General features: G+C 39.0%; 1 protein-coding gene across 3 annotated transcripts in view; it reads left to right on the top strand.

Moving 5' to 3' along the window:
• LOC122559625 (protein mono-ADP-ribosyltransferase PARP12-like) overlaps positions 1-19,857 on the top strand; it is a 51,081-nt gene extending 31,224 nt beyond the window's left edge. For 2 of the 3 annotated variants that reach the window (XM_043709422.1, XM_043709421.1), the window contains 5 exons: positions 1,058-1,154; positions 7,484-7,577; positions 9,484-9,614; positions 12,273-12,424; positions 18,014-19,857. In XM_043709422.1, coding sequence (XP_043565357.1) covers positions 1,058-1,154; positions 7,484-7,577; positions 9,484-9,614; positions 12,273-12,424; positions 18,014-18,285 — 746 coding nt within the window. In that variant the 3' untranslated portion in view covers positions 18,286-19,857. The remainder of the gene's footprint in view (positions 1-1,057; positions 1,155-7,483; positions 7,578-9,483; positions 9,615-12,272; positions 12,425-18,013) is intronic. The other variant, XR_006314484.1, reaches the window with a different exon arrangement.
• Positions 19,858-21,466: the final 1,609 nt, after the last annotated feature.

Raw genomic sequence — 21,466 nt, 5'->3', positions numbered from 1 at the left:
CAGTGGAGGAAATTATGACCCATTTCCCTCCTCCCCCAACCCTCACTCCACAAAATTGGGGTGGCTACAAAGAAGCAGAAGTAGGCTGTTTAACCACTGAGTCTGTCCAATCTTCAATGAGATCATTACAGAACTGAAACCTTCTCCATAGATAGTACTTGAGAAGTGTTGTTTTAAAATTTAGCTTGTAATTTCTGCTCGTCTCCAAACAGAACCCCTTCTCTACTCCTTTCTATCTTGTTGATCTATTGTTTGGTTTCCACTACCTGAATTTTCACTCATATCCAAACATCTTATACAAAAACATCAATTTTTTTTAATGAAAAAGAAAAAAAATTGATCTTTTTGTCTAAATAGGTATCTGTTTGTATACTGTTGGTTTATTAAAAGAAAAATAAAGAATTAGGAATGTTTTTCTGTTTGGTCATAACTATTGGAAGGTATAATCTTTAACTTACTCCAGTGTTTAATAAGGAAACCTCAGGCTATTTGATGTTTATCCTGTTCTAGTGGGAAACAGAACCCTTTGCTCCGATTGTCATTTGTCCTAAAGTTTTGGGAGGATGTGACGAGTGGCACTACTGAGTAAATTGTGTTAGGCTGTCAGTTATGGATAAGAAAAGTATCTTCATTATGCATATGCTTCATTAAATGTTGCACCAAATATTCACATTCAGAGATATCCCTTAACCTGAAAAAAGGCCACCTGCTGTAGTGTCACCTTCTCAAACATGATCTCCAGTTCTCAATAGAAAAACAGCAGTTCTTGCATCTCCTCCAGTCACCATCTTCAATAAGTTAGCTTTCATCAAAACTAATTGTTCCTTTAGTTTAATCTTATAGCTATTTAAGAACAACTACAATTCAGGATCCCTATCCAGAGCTGTTAAAAAAATATGTAATCTGTGAATGGTCCTGAGTATGTCACAAATTGATTGAATTACTTAGATCACTGCCCATGGAATTTTATTTTACAAAATCATTTGAGATTCCATTTCTGGATGCATATTGATTGCTCATTGCCTGTATTTGAAATTGTATATCTTCTTTCTCTTAGAAATGATTCAAAAAGATAAATTTTCTGAAAGTGCACATAAAGTTCGGAGAAGGCCAAGATTTATCTCTAAAGAAGATGTGGAGACAAAAGTAAACAGGTAATTAAAAATGCAATTAATGAGGTTGGCAAGCACTTCTCATTATTGTATGTTTGTTTATTCAGCCTCTATTATCTTGCACAGTTTGAAGTTTTCAGTGAGGTAAGCAATGGTAATAATGGAGAATGGAATGTTTTCTAGCTCAGGCAATAGCATCAGCATCAAGCAACTCAGGGTGGGAATTGTAGGCAGCAGCAAAGGCAACCTGAGGATTCTTTACTTGTTCACAAAAGATGTGTTTATTCCAAACATTCAGGTTTTTCCGTGAAGGCACCTTCACAGCCAAAATCTTACAAGTTGCTCCTTCACATTGTGCCTAAACATTTTTCCTGTAACTTCATGTTTGAGTTCTCCAGTCAGGCAACTGCCTTGCCATAGCACACAATGGCATTAATCAAAAGCCATAAGTTACAGACTGTGTAACGATGTTTGTAAAATGGTATTTCTCCTCGATCCCTGTTTTGTAAGGTAATGGTTCTGAAAGGGTTAATCTTGAAGTTGCATTAAGTCCACACAATTTGATGAGGCACTCAGTCTTTGTGTGAAGAAGCAGTGTATATGAGCCCCTGATGGAGACAGACATGTCATCTCTGGCTATTAATAGTCTTTGAAATTTTGTCCAATTAGTCAAAGTAACTTGTAGCAAACTAATCCTGTTATGTAAGACATGTGCCTCTTCTCAGTAAGATTCATTGGTGGTTTCTGCTCAACCAGTGCTAATTAAATGGGCTATTAGTCTCAGCTCAAAAGGAGGATGGGTAGCAGTACCCTACCACAACCAGTGCTGCCGTGATTGGTGCCACAACATGCAACTGCCACGTTATCACCTCTGGATTTCTTGACTGTACCATAATCCTTCAGTGTCTCTTCTCTCCATTGTTTCACAAAATATGACTTCCTTCACCTCTTTCCACGCTTGGATTTTTGGATCATGCCACAATATCTTTAGAAATGACATGTATTTTACTGTCCCTGGACTACTACTTGTGGAATGTCCTATGGATCTGTCCTTGTCTCTCCTCTTTCTCATGTGGGCATTGCCTCTAGATGGCATTATTTAAAGACATAGAGTCAGCTTCTACAGAATGGCCTTTGGCTGTAGTGAGGTGCTGATAGCCTGGGATTTAATTAGGGAGCAGTTTGCAAGATGCTTCTCTGGCCTCTCCAGCTTGATGGCAGGATGCTGCCACTTTTCCATGTGCAAGCTTCATTAGGGCTATGGGGCCTTCTAGAAAGTTCTGATGGCATGTGAAGAGTGCTGTCATTTGGATTTTAATTAGCTTAATTAATACCATCACTGGATAGTCATCAATCATCAGAAGCCATCTTTGTTGGCAAAATGGTCAGAGGTTGACAGACATACCAATTGGTCGGGAGAAATTGCCAGGCCACTAAACTCTAAACCTGGCTCTATCTCAGGATGAAAATTTTACCTAACTATTTCAGTGCTCCCCAACCAGCCTTCCATCTTTAATCCTCCATATATTTTAACTCTTCACAAACTTTGTTAGCTGCAGTCCCATTCAGCTATCATCCGATTTTTGCAAAAATGCTGCCCCCTCCACATTTCACGTCAGCTCTGATGAAGAGTCATCTAGACTCAAAACGTTGGCTTGCTCTCTGTCCATGGATGGTGCCTGGCCTGCTGTGATTCCCAGCACTTCTTGTTTTCAGTATAGATTCCAGCACCTGCAGTAATTTGCTCCTTCACTGTCAACTACATTGCTCCTGCTAACATTAATGGATATAAAATCACAGACCATGAAATCACAATGTTCTGACAAACCACTTGTGGTTTGGAAAGTTGTGCCAGTACCACAGGACCTTGGAAAGCTCTACCAATAGTGTGTCCAGATGGGAACATTTCCCTTTCAGGGCTTCATAGCATCAACAAAAGCTCAGAATAATCATTAGAATTTATGATATATAAGAACTAAATGGTTCTGTGAATGTATTATCAGCTGGTGGAATGTCCAGTGGTTTATTTTGGAGGTGTGCATTCCTAGCAACTTTCCACATGAACTTCTCATGCATATAATTTTCCAGTGGTGTTAGTATGAAACTACACTGCTTTTCTTTGCATATTTTGTTTCACAGCTTCAAAGAGTATTTAAATAAAGCCTTAGTGCATGAAAATTGAAACATACAGAACTTCCCCATAAGTTGTGATGGGACTGTGCTCAAACTCCAGCCTTACCTTTACCGTTGTATATAAAGAGAATACCAGATGTAAAAGAGTTTTCAAGATAAGATGCAGTTTTTAAATGTTAGTTCTGAATAGTTTTTTTTGTGTCATTCTTAACTTTTGAAGGCATTTTTCTATAATTCCCAATTTTTTGTTAGTTTTACTCTATTGGCATTTTTACACAAATAGGTGTTTTATTTGGAACATCTATAGGAGGTTCATTGTTGGTCACAGTCTCACTAAGGGTAATTTTACATGAATATCGCATTTGGAGAGGGATTTTATCCATGGGAATTTTAATTTGTAAATTCAGGCTACACTGTGATTCTCCCCTATAACTTCAGGTCTTTGCATGCCTATCATACCATTACCAAGAATCACAAGCTCTTTAGGCTGTTGTTCAGCTTTGCATAGTTATTCAACTTTGACATGATTTGCAAGGATATGTGAAGCCAATCTCTATTAGAGCTATTACTACCAGTCATAGTGGCAGCACTTTTAAAAACTGCAATTGTGTATGCTCCCTGATTTATATATTTTTTGCCTCTTACTATCCTCTCTCCTACTCCCTTACCTTTTGATATGCTCCCAGCTGGAAAATGGGAAGCCTTCAAAAATGAGATAACAAGAATCCAGAGCCAGTATATTCCTGTTGGGGTGAAAGGCAAGGCTAATAGGTGTAGGGAATGCTTGATGATGAGAGAAATTGAAGTTTTGTGTTAAGAAAAAGATGGAAGCATATGTCAGGTATAGATAGCAGATATCAAGTGAATCCTTAGAAGAGTACAAAGGCAGTAGGAGTATACTTAAGAGGGAAATCAGGAGGGTAAAAAGGGAACACGAGATGTCCTTAGCAAATAGGGTTAAGGAGAATCCAAAGGGATTCTACAAAAACATTAATGGCAATAGGGTAACTAGGGAGCGAATAGGGCTCCTCAAAGATCAGCATGGCAGCCTTTGTGTAGAACCACAGCAGATGGGGGAGATACTAAATAAGTATTTTGCATCAATGTTTACTGTGGAGAAGGACATGGAAAATATTGAAATGTGAGGAAATAAATGGTTACATCTTGAAAAATGTCTATATTAGAGAGGAGGACGTGCTGGATATTGTAAAATGCATAAAATCCACTCAACTGATAAAAGCACATTTATCTACTCAATCCCCAGGACCTGATCAGGTGTGTCATAGAATTCTATGAGAAGCAAGGGAAGTGATTGCCAGGCCTCTTGCTGAGATATTTGTATCATCAATAGTCACAGGTGAGGTGCTGGAAGGCTGGAGGTTGGCTAATGTGGTGCCACTATTTAAGAAAGGTGGTAAGGAACAATAGACCGGTGAGCCTGACATTGGTGGTGGCAAGTTGTTGGCGGGAATCCTGATGGACAGGGTATACATGCATTTGAAAAGGCAAGGACTGATTAGGGGTGGTCAACATGGCATTGTGCATGGGAAATCATGTCTCACAAAGTTGTTTGAGTTTTTTGAAGATGTAACAAAGATTAGGGCAGAGCAGTGGATGCAATCTATATTGACTTCAGTAAGGTGTTTGACAAGGTTTCTCATGGTAGACTGGTTAGCAAGGTTAGATCTCATGGAATACAGGGAGAACTAGCCATTTGGATACAGAACTGGCTCAAAGGTGGAAGACAGAGGGTTGTGGTGGTGGGTTGCTGTTCAAACTGGAGCCCTGTGACCAGTGGAGTGCCGATGATTTGGATGTGAACATAGGAAGTATAGTTAGTAATTTTGCAGATGACACCAAAATTGAAGGTGAAGTGCACATTGAAGAAGGTTACCTCAGAGTACAACAGGACTTTGGGCTAAAGGGCTGAGGAGTGGCAGATGGAGTTTAATTTAGATAATTGCAAGGTGCTGCATTTTGGAAAGGCAATTCAGAGCAGGACATACACTTAATGGTAAGGTCGTGAGGAGTGTTGCTGAACAAAGAGACCTTGGAGTGCAGGTTCATAGTTCTTTGAAAGTGGAGGCACAGGTAGATATAACAGTGAAGATGACATTTGGTATTCTTTCCTTTATTGGACAGAGAATTGAGTACAGGAGTTGGGGGGATGGGGGGCGTCATGCTGCAGCTGTACAGAGCATTGGTTAGGCCACTTTTGGAATATTGTGTGCAATTCTGGTCTCCCTCTTATTGGAAGGATGTTGTGAAACTTGAAAGGGTTCAGAAAAGATTTACAAGCATGTTGCCAGGGTTGGAGGATTTGAGCTATAGGGACAAGCTGAATAGGCTGGGACTGTTTTCCCTGGAGCATCGGAGGCTGAGGGGTGATCTTATGAGAATTTATAAAGTCATGAGGGGCATAGATAGGGTCAATAGACAAGGTTTTTTCCCTGGGGTGGGGGAGTCCAGAACTAGAGAGCATAGGTTTAGGGTGAGAGGGGTAAAGTTTAAAAAGGAGCTAAGGGGCAACCTTTTCACGCAGAGGGTGGTGTGTGTATGGAATGAGCTGCCAGAGGAAGTGGTGGAGGCTGGAACAATTACAATGTTCAAAAGACATCTGGATGGCTCTATGAATAGGAAGGGCTTTGAGGGGTATGGACCAAGTGCAAGCAAATGGGGCTAGATTTGGTTAGGATATCTGGTTGGCACGGACAAGTTGGACCGAAGGGTCTGTTTCTGTGCCGAACTTCTCTATGACTTTATGACAAAATGGCTTAGGACCTTTCTTCGAATATGGGCCACCTTCAAAACATACCAACAGAACATTCAAGTAGGAAGTTGTTGATATTTAAATTGTTGTGCTCTGAGATTAAAAAGAAATCTCTCATTGCACCAAACTTTAAGACTTGAGTTAAAATTGAAGTCAATCACAGGCAATGCTGTATTCTGCAGATCCTGAAGGTAAAATCTGCTTAATGCATGCTCAATCAATTTTACTAAAGAACTGAATAACTGTACATTCTTTGAACTTAATTTTAATCCAAAAGATGGTTTTCTGATTGTCTTATTGGCAAACTATCTCTCAAAATGCCCTAGTATTCAGCATTAAATAACTTTACAGCACAGAGGAACCTCTTGGCTAGACCAATCCAAATTAATCCCAATGTGTCATTTTCACTATGATGTGTTTTTATTTCTTCTTTAAATTGTTTATCCACTTTTTTTAACAAGATGCAATGGTCTGTCTTTCAGCCAAGTGTAAAAGTGTGTAATTTGAGATGGAACTCCCCAACTCTCTATATGAAGAATTTACTCTAATTCTCCATCCTCAGTCGTAGTTTTAAATTGAAACCTCATTATTAATGATTTGTTCTCCATAGGGAATAGGTTTCCTCTATTAATTCTATCATATCACTTAGAGTTACTGGAAAATATGACGAAGTTATCTTGGAATTCTACTGACTATCTTCCAATCCCCTGGAGTTTTGCATATTTAAGAGGAAATAGAAAGATCCTTTTCAGATTATCTGATGTCTTACTTCAGGATTTGTTTATAGTTTCAAGTCCATGCCACTCAGCTGCCTTGAGAACTATTACTTAAAATTAATGGTTATAAAATCATGAGTCGAGCAACTGCATTATTCCAACGTGGCTACCAAATGGATAATGTATATATGAGAGAAAGATCTAATATGATTAGATCACATTCTGAAAGGTCAGAAGAATGACTTGTGGAAAATTGGTATAATAAAGAGTGTTCGAGGTTGAGATTGTGCAAAAGAAATTTTATGCTGTATTTACCAGTTTAGTAATTGAAGTCAGGCAGTGCAAAGAAACCTCCCTCCTGTACCAAAGCAAAAAATGCTGGAAAGTTTCAACAGGTCAATTTTCTTCAGAGTTCTGTAAAATGGTCACTGGACTCTAAATATTAACTCTGAGATATTCCAGCAATTTATGTTTTTGTTTTAGATTTCCAGCACCTGCAGTTCTTCATGTTATTTTAACCTCTCTCCTCTGTTGTACTGAACTTGGGAATGTGTAATTTTAACATCTCTCCTGTGTTGTACTGAACTTGGGAATGGTTGGTGAAACTGATACCAAAATGTAAAGAATGTTCACTTCTTCACCTCTGATATCTATTTCACTGAAAGCAAAATACATAAATGTTGCAAGTGTCTTATATGACTCTTTATTGTATAATATTGTGTAATATTTAATATTCTTTAATTTTACAATAGTGTTCAATCAGGACAAGGGAAAGCCAGTTCCTGTGAATCTAAAAGCATTCCAGATTACTGGGACAAGTCAGCTTTAACAAGTGTAGGATTCACGGTAAACTCCTTTCCTCTATTATATCGTAGTGTTACTGAGATTCTGCAACAGCCAGTTTACATTTAATGTATTTGATTACACATTTATAATTCCTGCTATAAGGTGCTGGTCCATCATCCACTCCCTGTGGTTTAGATCTCACTTAAGGAAATGTGATTAAGGGGGTTCGAGAGTTGGGTCTACAGCTCATCGTTGAGGTGCTGGATTATTCAGGGACTTTTTTTGGGGAAAACTGTGTTTAAAATTTTTTATTTAAGTTTTCAACACTTTTAGAGGGTCAATGAAAGAAAAACAACGAAGAACAAATATCAAAATGACATCAAAAACAATTGCGTGACAATTGGTAGACTAAAGCTGCCAAGATATTCTGCCTTGATGAATGACAAAATGGATGGGCTGTTACATCAGCTATTTACAAGAAGGATTGCTGTCCTTGAACTGCTGAACCATACTTAACAGGAAGTGGTGAGGCTCAATGCAGTGTTGGGCATAAATATAGTTTTTGAGTTATTTATTGTCACATATAGCTAAAAGGGTACTGTGAAAAGTGTTTTGTCACCACAATCCAGCACCATTTTGAGTTACTAAAAGAAAAGAAAGCAATTACATAGAGTTCATCTTCTATACAAGGGGTCTTCAAACACAGCTCCAGGGCTTTGCAAGATCTCTGCTATGTGTCCCAGGCCTCTGCTCAGGGTACAGCAATGACAAACATGCTTCTGGCATATTGCAACCAGGAGTCCCCACTCCAGGCAGTGCCTCTGCTGCAGCCGGAGACTCACTGAGTCCCCAAATCCACACTGTGAGCCTCCCGGGGCCAAGAGTCCTTGCTCCAGGCACTGCCACCATTGCAGCTGAGGCCTCGCCACACCACTCTGGCTTCTCCATGGCGTCAGAAGATGAAGGAAAGGAAAAAGATAAAGAGAAAGATGATAAAGAAGAAAGAGAGATAGAAGGATGCAGCCAGCCTGGAGCAGACATGCCCAGAAGGCTGAACACGGTGGCACAGTGGTTAGCACTGCTGCCTCACAGCGCCAGAGACCCGGGTTCAATTCCCGCCTCAGGCGACTGACTGTGTGGAGTTTGCACATTCTCCCCGTGTCTGCGTGGGTTTCCTCCGGGTGCTCCGGTTTCCTCCCACAGTCCAAAGATGTGCAGGGTCAGGTGAATTGGCCATACTAAATTGCCCGTAGTGTTAGGTAAGGGGTAAATGTAGGGGTATGGGTGGGTTTCGCTTCGGCGGGTTGGTGTGGACTTGTTGGGCCGAAGGGCCTGTTTCCACACTGTAATCTAATCTAATCTAATCTAATCTCACTACCCATCATGCCAACACCGCCATCTTCGAAATGGAAGGATAGGTGATAAAATACTTTAAGGAACTGGTAGAGTAAGGTGATGCAATTTGTCAGGTACCATATAGCGGCTATTCAGAAGATAGCTCTATTAGTCTGTTACCAAATTACTGTTTGTCCACACCAAGTTCTCATTCAAACTTATAAACTTGTAAAAGTGTCTCATGTGTCTTAAGTGTGATTCACACATTGTCCTCTACTGACAGCCAGGCTGTGTAAATATCAGTGAGCCACCCTGTTGCATTTTAGAAACACATTAGATGTTGTGTCCATGCTGTTCCTTGTTGAAGGAAATCAAAACGCTGGCCACGTTATCGATCCAGCTGTCTCCTGTTGGATCCATATATGGACAGTACATGAGATTACATCGTAGTATCATTCAGATAAGCAGTACAGCCTGCAAATTGGTGAGAAAACAACTTGCTATCACCCCTCACCACACCCCAAGAGTTATTTCCCTGATGAGAACATTGGATCATTAAATAAACCAGACAGAATGAATCTTTATTTGAACATTCTCACTTACATACTCATGGTCTGGATTCTTTTTGCAGCGTATTCAGCTCTCTCCACTCTCCAATGAATATAAGAAAATCCGGTCCCTCTTCGAGAATAGCATGGAGCCCAGCAAAATCCAGAAAATTGACAGAATCCAAAACCTTGGACTTTGGGAAATATTTCAGTGGTTTGTAAAACATTACCAATTAGTACAATTCTAGCTACCTACTTACAACATTCTGATACTAGACAAATGTAACAAGGCAGTCAAGAGCAAGATACAGAGATTAAGAAGGTAAAACAGTATAAGGAGCAGCAGAGGCTACTTAAACAGCAGTGGAGCACTGGGGAACATGGAAAATGTATGTATAATATAAGCAGAAGTAAGTCATTTGATCCCTCAATCTTGCTTCACCACTTACTAGGGTAATAGCGGACCACTTTGTGTTTGAATTCTATATTCACATCTACTCCCAATAACTTTGATTGTGTTGTCTAAGAAGAATCTTTATACCTCTATATTAAAAATATCCTTACAGCTCTCCCTTATTCAGTAGCCCCACTTCTACTACCTTCTGAAAAAGTGTTCAAAAGTCTCACAACCTCTGGTAGAAAAGAATCTCCTCTTTTCAGTCCTCAGAGGGTGACCCCCAATCTTAAAATAGTGACCTCTACTTCTGGACTAACCCATGAGTAGAAACATCCTCTCCATATTTACCTTGTCAAGACTGTTCAGGATTTTTGACATTTCAATCATTTCATTTCTCACTCTTCTAAACTCCAGTGGAGATAAGCCCAGCATGACCAACCTTTCTGCATAAAACAACCTCGTCCACGTGTTAATCTAGTAAACTGCCTGTGAACCATCCCTAACACATTGATATCTTTCCTTAAATAAGGAAACTAAAATGGTACACAGTATTCAAGATGAAATCTCTAATGTCCTGAAACATAACATCTATCTCTGTTCAACTGCTCTCCTAATAGGCTTTTTGCATTACATGCCGTACCTGCATATGACCACCCTGCACCTTGGAATTCCACAGTTGTTCTCCATTTGACTGATACACTGTTTTTTTATTCTTCTGAACAAAGTGAACAACTTCAAATATTATACTGCATCTCACAGATGGCTGCTCATTAATTCAACCTATATATGTAGATATGAGATGTTTTCAGACAGATATATATAGCTGTCTGAAAACTTATTAAGTCTTTTTCACAACATGAAGCAGAGTCTTATAAAGAGCTGAGGGGTATAGCTTTGGTGACATATGTGGCAGAATGAGATGAGAAGTGCAGTAGGGCAGATCTCAACTGTGAGATTGTCTTGGTCCATCTTTTCCACTTTCCACAAGCAGGGTAGGAAGATTCTTACCAGTCAGCAATGAGTTGCCAGTTGGCAAGAATTAATGCATGTTAAGTTTCTTATTAACAACTGAATGAGCCTCGTTAATGTTCAGATTCTGAAATTATCAAACTCACTACCAAATTAGACTTTGGGAAAACATTGTGTAGAAATCCTAGAGGATTCACCTCCAAACAGCCACCATGTTGGAAACAGGTAATAATATTTCAACACACGATCTATGTGCACTAGCTGCACACATCCACATCCACAGACATTAATGTCCCATTTTTCCAGCATCCAAGAACCCTCAATGCATATCTCTGATCCACATATAGGACACTTATGAAGGTTAAGTGCTGTCCATCAGGCGCACTGGCAACTAACATTGTAAGGACATTGTGCACTCAGGGACACACACCCAGCTCAAGATTGGACCAAACTGAATCTCCAGGCTCTTTACTTATTCTCATAATGCTCACTCACTCTGAGCCTACCTGGATGATCACAGCACCCCTGCCCTGCATTGCCTTACTTTGCCTTTTGTTTCCTTGCCCCCTTAGCCAGAGATACCAGATTCATATTACTGTTGTCTTATCTTGCCATTTGGTGCAGAAACAGAGCCAGGAATCTTCTTGTAGTTGTCAGCAGGCTTCAGTCAAATCAAGGGGGAATAGCCTTCCCTCAAGGATTCCTGGCTCAGTATAAGGGCAGCCTTCAATACCACTTCCGTTTGGAATGCTTAGAGTAGGATACTCTCCTCATAAAAGGTGAGAAACCAAATGAAAGGCAGCGCACCACTGTCATAAGTCTTTCTGTCCTATTATGTGATGTTTCTTGGAAAGGTATGAAAGACAAAGGCAACAAGATACATAAGAACACCACCACTTGTAAGTTCCCCTCCAAGCTGTTCATCATCCTGACATTGAAATATACTGCTGTTCCTTCTCATGTTGCTGGGTCAATATTCTGGAACTCCCTTCCTACCAGCATTATGGAACTACCTACAGCCAATGATATTATAGCCTGATATTCAACAACAAAAATTTTTTGAGAAAACAGCATGTTGATATGGCAAGAACATTCCTCTGGTTTCCATGTTGCGTTTTCCCTGATGGCTAGTTTGTATAGTGAGTTTTGTGAGATTACAACCAGTGGCAGGTTGAGTTGTTAACAATACATTTAATAAGTAATGATGTATGTCAATTCGAAACTCAGCACTGACTAGTGAGAAATCTCACCACACTGCTTGGAAAAAGCATACATGGTTAGGGCTCACCAAATACCTTAGCCCAGGTTGCTCAGAACCTGATACGATTTCATTCAAAGATCTTATAATACAAAGCAAAATAAATACTCATCCTGTTGTTAAATGCTATCCATTACAGAGAGTCACATCTGCTGAAATTGCACGTCTATAGTAAATCATTAAGTTAAGTAATTCTTCTCAGTTGTTCTTCCAAAGTTTTTATTCATCTTTTGCGTACTGATACTCAGGCAGAAAGAACAAATAAAGAAAAAGAATCATGAGGATGTGGATGAACAATTTCTTTTTCATGAAGTTACAGATCACTCAATTGTTGATGCCATTTGCTACCAGAACTTTGATTGGGGAAGCTTCACACAGAATGGAACTTTATATGGGAAAGGTAGGTAACTTTGCTTTATTAATTTTCATGAAAATTAATTTTAAATTATTAACTTGCAACCTAAAGCAATGTACTAAATAGAGAAAAGTCAGAGTCCTGGTTCGAACCAAACTGTAATTTTATGTATATCATGTTGAGTGCTTTCTGAGACACCTTGGCTTCCATATGAGGTTGAAAATTAAGAAGAAGTTGTACAATGGTATCTTAAGCAAAGGAGATACCTCAGTTCAGGCAGTCTTTGAACCTGACTTGGGAACTAGCTGCAGAACACCAGAAATCCAAATTACTTAAAATTGGTCTAGTTTAAAGTTCATCTAAGCATCTGTTGTCAGCATCGTTATTGCATTGTAAGCCTCATTGTCTCATCCTGACAAATCTTAGTCCATAAAAGGATAAGTCTAGATAGCTGGTTACAATCCAGATGCAGTGGAGGGAAAGGATGTCTCTTATGCTTTGTTGAGCTTTACACATTCCACAACACAATGCTGACACATTTTGTAGAAAGTTGGACCATAGGTTGGTCTCATCCACCTGAATCAGTCTGTACATGACAGGGAAGACAAATCTCTTAAGTTATACAGAGAAGAGTCCTGATGGCTACCCTTTCCTGGTTTGACAAGCCCATCACAACAGTTTACCAGGATGTGGCTACTGTCAAAAACTAACTACTACATAGAGCCATAGGTGACAAAATGCCAACATTGCTCACAGAAAAAAAAGTTCTAGAAAGATGGCCAGATCATTTTAAATACATCCTGTAATGATCTTCATATATGAGTGAAGAAGCAAACAACAGGCAACCACAGCTTGTGATCTGTTACTCTCTTGATGGACCTCCCATGCTGTTGCCATCAACAAAGTATAACAAACTCCTGTTTAATGCAAACCTCTAGGAGTCAATACTGTCCCAGTGGATATATATATATATATATATATATATGGTAATAAACAATACCTCATCAAGAAGCACACTGAAAGTCTATGTGGGAGCAAGGAAGCATCCTGCAAAATACAATGATCCTCCATTTTATATTTTGTGACATCACTGACCTGGTAGCTGTATTGTAAGGAAAAAATAGCAAGTCCTTTAAGATATCTATGGAATGCCTTTTTTTAAGAGTGCTTGAAAAAGACTACTAAGAGTTTGCATCAGCTGTAAAGTGATCAGTTGTAATGGCCATCTCCACCAAGCAATAATTTACCTATAATCCTTTGATGTTCAGTGTCATAACCAACGCTGAATCCTGCACCAGGCTGGGGTTTACCATTGTCCAGAAACCAAAATGTGCTTGCTACATAAGTACTGTGACTATAAAAGCAGGGCAGAGGTTACAAATGCTACAGTGAAAAAAATCACCTCCTGACTCCCCAAAGCCAATCAATCATCTATCAGGCACATGTCTGGAGTGCAACAGAGTACTCCACACTTACCTGAATGGGTGCAGCCCCACAAATGCTCAAAAGGCTCAGCACCATCCAGGGCAAAGCAACTCATTTTATAGGTGCAATGTCCATAAATGTGCATTCACTCCATTAACTGATGCACAGTGGCAGTAGTGTGTACAATCTACAAGATGCACTGCAGAAATTCACCAAGGCTTTTTAAACAGCACTTTCCAAATCCATGTCTGTAAGGACAAGGCATATATGTGGAAACATCACAATCTGCAAGTTCATCTCCAAGCCACTCAGCACCATGACCTTGAAATATAATCGGCATTCCTTCACTGTCAAAATCCTGGAACTACCTCCCTAATGGCATTGTTGGTGTGCCTATACCAAATGGACTTCAGCAGTTCAAGAATGGAGCTTAACACCACTTTCCCAAGGACAATTATGGACAATAAACTTTGGCACAGCCGAAGAAGCTCACATCCCCTGAAAGAATAATCCAAAAACTCTTGCGTTCTAAGAAATATTGGCTCACATGCTCAAACAACAGTTGACCTGGAAATAGTATCAGCAGGAATAAAAAAAAGAAACTGTGTTGCCGATGGACACAAAGTAAAAAAGAGAGTGAAAAGTAGAGGGGCTTCGAGGATAAAGGTAATCAACAACCAGCTGCAGACACAAAGAGAATTTAGACAGAGATAGAAACAAGAGCAGAGCAAACCGTGAGAAGAAACAAATCAGTTCAGCAGCAGGTAAGGTTTCTCTTTTGGTAGAATAGTTCTTGGATTACTGCAAGAGGAAGGTGAGAAGGTCTAAATCCTGGAAAGCTTTGTGAATAGCTCAGAGATACTATTTACTGTTGGCCTGGAAGTGGCCAAAACATATGTTAGTGGTTAATCAGTTGAATTGGAACTCTGAAAGCTACATCATCCAGACTGTTGTGACTTGACAGAAGCAAGGTTCATAAAAGTGCACTTTATGAAAGATAATTATAACCATGAAACTCAAAAGTAAAACATACTGTTGGATAGGACTTCTAGCCTACCTTGCATGAATAAAGAACAGCATGTTATGAAGATTGCGCAGATATGAATTGTCATATGGTGGTAAGAAGTATTGCTAATGCTTGTGGTTATATTAGATTCATCCCTATATCACTTGAAGTTAAATTTAACTTTTTCTTTGAAATATCATCTGCTTGTTAATTGAGTTTAGTTTGGGTTGGTTCTGACTTGTGTTAAAGTATAAGTACAGAATGCCAAATCCTATTGGCAAATTCTTAAGTTGGGGGTTATTCGGCAAATTTGATTAATTTGGGTTATGGTTCCCTGGGGATTGTGATAATCTATACAAGTAAAAAGAACTTGAACTTGCCACTCACATGACACTCAGTGAGGGTATTTACTTTCATCACTGGTAAAACTTGCATCCAGAATTTTTCTGAACCACTTAGGGCAATGTATTTACCAGAATCTCTCAGCAGAGAGCCATTGGGTTTTCAGAAAAGGTTGAGGAACTATGGAAGTATTGCCTACGGTTAGATGGCTCCAAATGAAATTCCAAAGAACAAAGACCTCATTTGTTTACCTGACCAAGGCCTTCAACATAATCAACCATGAGGATCTTTTAAAGATACTGGAGAAGCACCTGACCTGAGGAATTTATCACAATGATTTGACAGTTTTACAACAGCATTCACATGTGTCTTTGCTGATAGTGAGTTTTCTGACTCATTCCTAGCTACTAATAGAACACCAAACCTCTTCAGCAATGTCTCCCATGATGATGATAGTAGCATCACTATCAATGATCACAAGGATTGGAAGCTGCTCAGTCTGAGGGAGATACTTTGCATTTCTCTGCTTGCCGATGTCTACACTCTAGGTGCCAATTCAGAGTTGGGCAATGTAGGATTAATTTGTTCTCCCATGCAGGCAACAACTTCAGCTTAATTTTCATTACAAAGAAAAGTGAGGTAATGTTCAGGAAAGTTCCATCTTGACCTCAAGGTTTCAGTCTAGATTTTTAGATTAGATTCCCTACAGTATGGAAACTGGCCCTTCAGCCTAATAAGTTCATATCAACCCTCTGAAGAGTAACCCACCTAGACCCATTCCTCTACTCTATATGTACTGCTGACTAATGCACCATAACACTATGGCAATTTAGCATGGCCAATTCACCTGACCTGCATATCTTTGGATTGTGGGAGGAAACCCACATAGACACAGGGAGAACGTGCAAACTCCACACAGACAGTCACCCAAGGCAGGAATCGACCCCAGATCCCTGCGGCTGTGAGGCAGCAATGCTAACCAGTGAGCTACCATGCCACCCCGTGTAAATGGGAACAAATTCTATTACCAAAACCTGTCAGCAGAGAATAAGTTCATGAGTAACTCAGCACCTATCTCTTTCAAGCTGAATATACTGACAAAAAGATACATGTGACATTTGTCAAATTAAATTTAGCCTTCTGCAAACTTTGAACGTTAGCCTGGAACTGAAAAGAAGTAGATCCCCCACCAAACTGAAGGTACATATAATATAATCTTGTCCACTCTGCTCCAAGCATATCAGAATTGGACTGTTTACCAGCGTCATACCAAGAAGCTCAACCACATTAATTGAGGTGTTTACAAAAGCTGTGGAAGATGAGATGGAAAATATCAAACTCTGAGTTACTCAACTGAGCTGGTATGCCAAGCATTTGCACCACATTCAGATGATCACAATTGAGTTTGCTGGTCATGTAGCCAGAATGTATGATTCACATTTATCAAAGCAAATCTTGTATGCTGAACTTATATCTAAGGTATGCTGTCATGGCACTCATAGAAACCACTATAAGACTACTCTGAAGGCTTCACTAGGAGTTCTGATATCGAGGCTGAATCCTGGGAGACGCTCGGCTAGATTTGTTGCAACTAGTGCAGCTGAATATATGGTGCAGCTTCCTTTGAAAGTGCATATCAGAAGCAGCGAGAGAACACAGCAAATCCTAAGTCAGCAACTCATCCATGTTGGTTTCATACAACTTGGTCAACCTAATGGGACATGTGATTCTGGTTGCTATTTTAAGACAATGTTTTTGGACCCTTTTAAAAAGTCATTTCAATCTGTGGATGTCCCAGGCATTAAATTGGCTTATGGAGCTCAAAAGTTCAATATTCCATATATTATAAATTAAAACTTTCCATAAATTTATAATGTGCTTTAAAAATTCTGGTCTCCCTACTGTAGGAAAGATGTTGTTAAACTTGAAAGGGTTCAGAAAAGATTTACAAGGATGTTGGGATTGGAGGGTTTGAGATATAGGGAGAGGCTGAATAGACGGAAGCTATTTTCCCTGGAGCATTGGAGGCAGAGAGGTGAACTTACAGAGCTTTATAAAATCATGAGGGGAATGGATAGGGTAAATAGCTAAGGTCTTTTTCTCAGGGTAGGGCGAAGAGGGCATAGCTTTAAAGCGAGAGGGGAAGATTTAAAAGGGACCTGAGGGATAACCTTTTAATGTAGAGGGTGATGCAAATGGAATAAGCCACCGGAGGAGGTGGTGGAAGTGTGTACAATTACAACATTTAAAAGGCATCTGGATTGGTATATGAATAGGAACAGTTCAGAGAGATATAGGCCAAATGCTGGCAAATGGGACGAGATTAGATTAGATTAGATTACTTACAGTGTGGAAATAGGCCCTTCGGCCCAACAAGTCCACACCGCCCCACCGAAGCGTCACCCACTCATACCCCTACACATCTACCCCTTACCTAACACTACGGGCAATTTAGCATGGCCAATTCACCTAACCTGCACATCTTTGGACTGTGGGAGGAAACCGGAGCACCCGGAGGAAACCCACACAGACACGGGGAGAATGTGCAAACTCCACACAGTCAGTCGCCTGAGGCGGGAATTGAACCCGGGTCTCTGGTGCTGTGAGGCAGCAGTGCTAACCACTGTGCCACCGTGCCGCCCACGAGATCAGTTTAAGATATCTGATTGGCATTGACAAGTTGCATCAAAGGGTATGTTTCATTGCTGTATAACTCTGGGACTCTCTTTGACATAGAAAATAGCTTGATTATCCCATTTTCTTCTTATAATCTTGTTTTTACATGGAGAGTCTATGAGAAGAAGTTGCTCCTTCTCCCATTTGTAGAATTTGACAACAACATGTGCTTTTCTTTTCTTTAGGGACATACTTTGCCGTGAAAGCATCCAACGCCAACTTTGACTTGTACTCAGATTCTACAGCATATTTCAAAATCATGTTTTTGGCACGGGTTTTGATAGGAAAGTTTACTAAAGGACACCCAAGTTATGATCGACCACCATCACAAGATGCCACAAGCTTCAAACCCTATGACAGCTGTGTTGACTGTGTTGATAATCCATCTTTGTTTGTCATATTTGAGAAATATCATATTTATCCAGAATATGTGATCCAATTTAGTAATAAAATGTAGAAAATCATTTGTTTCTGACAATCTTTGGCTAATAATGATATCTCATGGGGAGATATGACAACATTATTTTTGCTTTAAAGAGTGTGTACTACTTGGGAATTTAATGCTTCTGATTTCTACTAATTATGAATTGATTTTGTAAGTCTGTGCATGACCAGACGGGTATTGCATGCAGCCAATTCACATCAGAAAATTGTATTTTGTTGCATGTTATTTTTTAATATGTGCTGGCGGCAGTTTGGCTTCAAGTTAGATCTTAGCATCACTATAAATTGCTTCAAGGATCAGTGTCTAGAAAGTGTTCTGTCCCTCCAGAAATCATCTCACTCCAACATTGAAACACTGAGCACAGGCTTCTGCACTCTGGTTCTTGTGACCTGTCTGAATGAGAGCGATAGTTTAGTGAGAGCTTGTGCTTGCTTACAAGTAATGAGTCTCAACTTGATAGCTTGTAAAAGCCCACAATTCACCTAGTTTTGGATCCATATTTAATTGAATCAGACCAATGTGTATTACAGGTTAATTTACAAAAGTATTTCTAAAATACTATTCACTCTTCTGGGCAAGATTTTAAAGTATTCTAAAAATCTTTTTAGTTCCCAATATCATCCTTATAACTTCTTTATCATCAGTTCTGCCTTTAATTCTTTCTCACACAGGATTTTATGAGAAAACAGCAGATTTTTAAATAGCCAAGAAATAGTCTTTGTTTAATAGATCTGTTTACATCTTGCCTCTGCTCAAATTAACATGACCAAAGCTTTGTAGCACTTTGTCTTTCCTCCGCCAATGTCCCCAGAAAGCTAATAGGTTCAGTAAGCAAATGATTGTATTGAATCTTATAAACATATTGCCCATTTGAGGGAATTTATCCAGTTGCATTGTATGCACCATTTTATGGTGCATGTTTATCCCTGATAACAGGTTTATGGAGATTATTATTCTTTCTTTAAATCAAGTATGATTAGCTAATTTACAGAAATATTAACTTATTAATTGGATAGAATGCACTCCAAATGTAACAGATGAGGCTTTAATTTGGAACACATATCATTGGTGACTGCCTATCAGGTTTTTAATTTGGGAAATGAGAGTTACCATTTTTACTACTCATGTCCTTAAATATGCATGTTTCCTTCTCATCGGCTTTTATTGTAATTCTGATTTAAGTATGAAAAATGTTCTAGTTCCTGTTAGAAAGTTCTACTGTTATTAAGCAAGTTGAGGATATTTTGCTAATCCTATTTGAGAGACCTGCTCCTTCTACTCATTCATAAATGTTGGAATGATCTTTTGTCCCAAAAGTGGGAATTGTTGCCCATCTCATTTTTTTTAACTGGCAACTGAAAATATCCCTCATCCATTATATGAGATGGAATTATAAAAAAGGGATATACTGTATAGCTGCAATGTGCATTTCTATATTATTTTGCTCCTACAGTCATTAACCATATTGAAGTCTGTACAATGTAACTGTGTGAATCTTAATGTACATTCATCTCGGCTCTTGTTCTTTAAGGAGTCTGGTTTGGTACTGTATGTTTGTTAAAATAAATCTTTTGGATTACAAAATTAGAAAATGTTTATTTAGCAGACTTGACTGAACATCAGCAGCATCATTTTGCAAGTTCACCATTTCACAAGAGACAAACAGGAATAGAATTGAATTTAGTAAATAAAAGCAAAATAAAAGGGAGATAAACTGAAAGCAAACTTTCGAGTATTTAGAGTCATAGTCATAGAGATGTGCAGCATGGAAACAGACTCTTCGGTTCAACTTGTCTATACCAACCAATATCCCAACCCAAACTAGTCCCACCTGCCAGCACCTGGTCCATATCCCTCCAAACCCTTCCTATTCATATACCCATCCAAATGCCTTTTAAATGTTGTAATTATACTAGCCTCCACCACTTCCTCTGTCAGCTCATTCCATACATGTACCACCCTCTGCATGAAAAGGTTGCCCCTTAGGTTTCTTTTATATCTTTCCCCTCTCACCCTAAACCTATGCCCTCTAGTTTTGGACTCCCCCCATCCCAGGTAAAATACTTTGTCTATTTGTCCTATCCATGCCCCTCATGATTTTATAAACCTCTATAAGGTCACCTCTCAGCCTCCGACGCTTCAGGGAAAACAGCCCCAGCCTGTTTAGCCTCTCCCTATAGCTCAAATCCTCCAACCCTGGCAACATCCTTGTAAATATTTTCTGAACCCTTTCAAGTTTCACAATATCTTTCTGATAGGAAGGAGACCAGAATTGCACCATTTGATACTATAGCATGATCTTTGCATCATTTTAAGCAATTAAAGCCTTGTCTCGGTTTATTTTAAGTTACTGCTCAATGTGTGACCTTGTAATAACATAAGCTTAATATTTATATTATTGTCATCTGTACATGTGCTCCTTCAATCTCTCAAAAGACAGAACCAGCAAATTTGTTAAAACAAAGTCAGCAATTATTTTTAAGTTGTTTTATTGTTTTTTGAATGAACATACAGGGAAACAGTTGTGATCAGATCCATTTATTTCAATTGATATAAATATTCTTAGCATTGTAATACAAAAGATTGAACACACCTCTTTTCTGACTTAAAAAAATCTAAATACTCCACTGTATTTTAACCTTTTCACAGTCTTTACTGAGCATGACTGCTCAATCATAGAATGATAAAATACCGAAGGGTGCAATTCAGTCAATTTTGCCAACTGTTTAAAAGAGCTACCAGCAATTCTCACTTCTCTTTTCTAAAGCTGTGCAAGTTTTTTTTTCTCTTTTTTGATGTATACATCTAATTTCTAAGCTTCAAAGCATTTTGCTTGAAATATCCCGGTTGACTATCTATGTTTCTGATTTCATTTTTCATCTCATATTCCCAGCAAGGAAAAAGAGAGATTTTCCAACACAATAGGTACAAGATGAATATTGTTTTCTGGAATAGGCTACTAAACTGTTAGTTACAGTTTATGGGAAAGTAATGTTAAAGTATTAGTATTTCAATCATATATTGCACGTTTATTTAAATTCACATTATGAACTATGCACGAGAATAAACTTTATCCAAATGAATTTTATGAGTTTTTTTATTCCAACTGTCAAGCATGAGTGATTGCAGGCATGGCTCAGCAAATAAACTAAAACAAAATAGTTTATTTTGCAGATGTGTTTATTATTTGCTG

The sequence above is a fragment of the Chiloscyllium plagiosum genome, chromosome 19 (genome assembly GCF_004010195.1).
Source record: "Chiloscyllium plagiosum isolate BGI_BamShark_2017 chromosome 19, ASM401019v2, whole genome shotgun sequence".
NCBI lineage: Eukaryota > Metazoa > Chordata > Chondrichthyes > Orectolobiformes > Hemiscylliidae > Chiloscyllium > Chiloscyllium plagiosum.
This window is presented reverse-complemented; position numbering and strand designations above follow the sequence as displayed.